The sequence below is a fragment of the Protobothrops mucrosquamatus genome, unplaced genomic scaffold, assembly GCF_001527695.2.
Source record: "Protobothrops mucrosquamatus isolate PMUCROS unplaced genomic scaffold, P.Mucros_1.0 scaffold9234, whole genome shotgun sequence".
Taxonomy (NCBI): domain Eukaryota; kingdom Metazoa; phylum Chordata; class Lepidosauria; order Squamata; family Viperidae; genus Protobothrops; species Protobothrops mucrosquamatus.
Window position 1 is genome coordinate 20,434 of NW_015395026.1, and position 3,797 is coordinate 24,230.

General features: G+C 42.5%; 1 protein-coding gene across 4 annotated transcripts; it reads left to right on the forward strand.

Moving 5' to 3' along the window:
* Positions 1 to 993: 993 nt before the first annotated feature.
* Positions 994 to 3,495, forward strand: LOC107300937 (zinc finger protein 850-like). 4 transcript variants are annotated; one of them, XM_029287063.1, is made up of 2 exons: positions 994 to 2,706; positions 2,788 to 3,495. In XM_029287063.1, exons 1-2 carry the CDS (start codon positions 1,392 to 1,394, stop codon positions 3,354 to 3,356), a joined length of 1,884 nt encoding a protein of 627 aa, XP_029142896.1. In that variant the 5' UTR covers positions 994 to 1,391; the 3' UTR covers positions 3,357 to 3,495. The 4 variants fall into 4 exon arrangements, with proteins under 4 accessions (XP_029142896.1, XP_029142897.1, XP_029142898.1 ...); XM_029287064.1 differs by having other exon boundaries at positions 2,872 to 3,495; XM_029287065.1 differs by having other exon boundaries at positions 994 to 2,550; positions 2,800 to 3,495.
* Positions 3,496 to 3,797: the final 302 nt, after the last annotated feature.

A 3,797-nucleotide genomic window follows, 5' to 3' on the forward strand; every position in this document is an offset into this window, starting at 1 on the left:
GCTTTTCTCCACATTGAAACTCATTTTGTTGGATAGGGCCCATTGTTCAAGTTTGTCAAGATCTTTTTGGATCCTGAGTTTGTCTTCTGGGATGTTGGCTACTCCTACCAGTTTGGTATCATCTGCAAATTTGATGAGTTCCCCTTCAATTCCCTCATTTAAGTCATTGATGAAGATATTGAAGAGTACTGGGCCTAAGGCGGAACCTTCTGATACCCCACTGCTTACTTCTCTCCATGTGGATGTAGTGCCCTTGAGGACTACTCGTTGAGTACGTTTTGCCAGCCAGCTACGGATGAATTTGGTGGTGATGTTGCCTCCAGAAGTTATAGGTGCTTCATCGGTGGAGGTTTTTAAGAAGAGACTGAGCAGCCACTTGTCTGAAATGGTATAGGGTCTCCGGCTTGAGCAGGGGGTTGAGCTAGAAGATCTATAAGGTCCCTTCCAGCTCTATTCTAACTGATGTACGGACTCGTATGCACATAGACATACATAAATCTTAGGTCAGACATACATAAATCTTAGGTATGTGTGTTCATATATGTTTGATCTATCCAAGCCAAAGAATTTTATAATTGAATCAATATTTGAATTTGGATTTTGCTAGTCTTCTATCTGCCAAATGAATCATAAATAATGTTAGAGGTTATACTAGAATTTTGATGTTTTCATGCTAATGTAAGCTTTTTCTTTTTGCTGCTTTCACTTGTCTTGCAAATATTTGTTAAACAATAATGAAACTGACCCGTTAATATGAATCTTACAGACAAAGAGGATGCCAAGAAGAACACTCTGGACCACAGAGAGTGAGAAGCAGCATTAAAATGCAAGACAAAGCATCAATCAAAACCTTTTCTGCTTCCTCTAGAAATTTTGAAAACTCTTCTCCTGTCTCACCTGGTGAGAGACAAGGGAGAGAATAACAAGAACAAAGTTTTGAGCTGGAAAAAATAGAGCATGTGCAACTCAAGGGAACATGACGTAAGACGTCAAGGGAGATAATATCGAAATTTATAAAAAAGTGGACATAACTGGAAGTCAGTGGGAAGGAAGGTTCCTTGGATAGGCAAAAAGAACAGGCATTAATTAAACCCTTTCAGGAAGCCTTGACTTGACTCAAAGAACCTCCAAGTAGGAGATCAGAAACATTTTTGGCCTCCTCAAGAATCCAAGGATATCAGTGTTGAAAAAACCCCTCAGACTGCCTAATGTGGGAAAAATAGAGGTTGCGGATCACAGCTGATTATGCAGGAGATGATCCACCCAGTGAAAGTGGCACAAATGTTTGGAGTGTGGCAAAAACTTTACTCAGAGTAGTTCCCTATGGTTCATGGAAGGACCCATACTGGAGAGAAGCTCTACCAGACAACCCAATGTGACAAAGATTTAGCATGCACACTAATATGGTAAGACACAAGAGGACGCATGCAGGACAGAAACCATATGAGTGCCCAGATTGTGGGAAACGTTTCAGTTGGAATTCCCTCCTGATGATACACCAGGGGACTCACACAGGAGAGAAGCCATATGAGTGTCCGGAGTGTGGGAAAAGTTTCAGTAGGAATTCCAGCCTGGTGACACACGAAAGGACTCACATGGGGGAGAAACCCTATGAGTGTCCAGATTGTGGGAAAGATTTCTCTTCGAAATCTGCCCTGGTGAACCATCAGAGGACTCACACAGGAGAGAAACCATATAAATGTCATTGTGGGAAAAGTTTTAATCAGAATTCTTACCTGGTGAGACACCAGAGGACTCACACAGGAGACAAACCCTATGAGTGTCCAGAGTGTGGGAAAAGTTTCAGTCGGAATTCCAGCCTGGTGACACACCAGAGGACTCACACGGGAGAGAAACCCTATGAGTGTCCAGAGTGTGGGAAAAGTTTCAGTCGGAATTCCAGCCTGGTGACACACCAAAGGACTCACACAGGAGAAAAACACTATGAGTGTTCAGATTGTGGGAAACATTTCTCTTCGAAATCTGCCCTGGTGAACCATCAGAGGACTCACACAGGAGAGAAACCATATAAATGTCATTGTGGGAAAAGTTTTAATCAGAATTCCAACCTGGTGACACACCAGAGGACTCACACGGGAGAGAAACCATATGAGTGTCCAGAGTGTGGGAAACGTTTCAGTCGGAATTCCAGACTGGTGACACACCAGAGGACTCACACAGGAGAGAAACTCTATGAGTGTCCAGAATGTGGGAAAGATTTTTCTTCGAAATCTGCCCTGGTGAACCATCAGAGGACTCACACAGGAGAGAAACCATATAAATGTCATTGTGGGAAAAGTTTTAGTCAGAATTCCTACCTTGTGGAACACCAGAGGACTCACACAGGAGAGAAACCCTATGAGTGTCCATATTGTGGGAAAGGTTTCTCTTGGAAATCTGACCTGGTTAGACATCAGAGGACTCACACAGGAGAAAAACCCTATGAGTGTTCGGATTGTGAGAAAGATTTCACTTCGAAATCTGCCCTGGTGAACCATCAGAGGACTCACACAGGAGAGAAACCATATAAATGTCGTCACTGTGGGGAAAGTTTTAGTCAGCATTACTACCTGGTGAAACACCAGAGGACTCACACTGGAGAGAAACCCTATGAGTGTCCAGATTGTGGGAAAGATTTCACTTGGAAATCTGACCTGGTTAAACATCAGAGGACTCACACAGGAGAGAAACCATATAAATGTCGTTGTGGGGAAAGTTTTAGTCAGAAATCCGTCCTGGTGAGACACGAGAGGACTCACACGGGAGAGAAACCCTATGAGTGTCCAGATTGTGGGAAAGGTTTCAGTTGCAATTCCAACTTGGTGAAACACCAGAGGATTCACACAGGAGAGAAACCCTATGAGTGTCCAGATTGTGGGAAAGATTTCTCTTGGAAATCTGAACTGGTTAGACATCAGAGGACTCACACAGGAGAGGAACCATATAAATGTCGTTGTGGGGAAAGTTTTAGTCAGAATTCCGACCTGGTGAGACACCAGAGGACTCACACGGGAGAGAAACCCTATAAGTGTCCAGATTGTGGGAAAGGTTTCAGTCGCAATTCCTACCTGGTGAAACACCAGAGGACTCACACAGGAGAAAAACCCTATGAGTGTCCATATTGTGGGAAAGATTTCTCTTGGAAATCTGAACTGGTGAGACACCAGAGGACTCACACAGGAGAGAAACCCTATGAGTGTCCATATTGTGGGAAAGGTTTCTCTTGGAAATCTGCCCTGGTTACACATCAGAGGATTCACACAGGAGAGAAACCATATGAGTGCCCAGAGTGTGGAAGAGATTTCAGTAGTAGGTATAAACTTTTAAATCATGTAAAGTTACACATAGCAGAGTAACCGTTCAAATGCCCAGATTATGGACAGTGTTTCGTAGTAAATTCCTCTCTTATTACAGAAGAAATTCCATGTGAGGAAAAATTTGATCTTAAATTTTGTTTCTTATGTCTTACTGGAAGCCTAGCTGAGAAATTATTAATTTCTTGCATGATTTTTTTTAGTCAAGCGTGTTTTATTAAACATTAGGGAAGAAATCTGAGCAAGATTGATGGCATTTTGATGGTCTTGGAGTCTCAAAAAGGTGATTCTTGCTTTTGTTCAATTTAGAAGTTAACCAGGCCTCCTGGCCTTACTAACTACCCATTGGGAACCCCATATTAATACAACATATCTTATGTGCAGGCAGAATTTGAAAACAACATTTAATATGGCAGAGTACTTGAGTAAAAAGGTTTGGCTGAGATCAGCATATGTGGGATATTGGGGTAGATTTTAGGGGTG

Coding starts and splice junctions, on each gene's coding strand:
- LOC107300937 (XM_015830218.2), top strand. CDS start 1,392: ATGCACACTAATATGGTAAGACACAAGAGGACGCATGCAGGACAGAAA.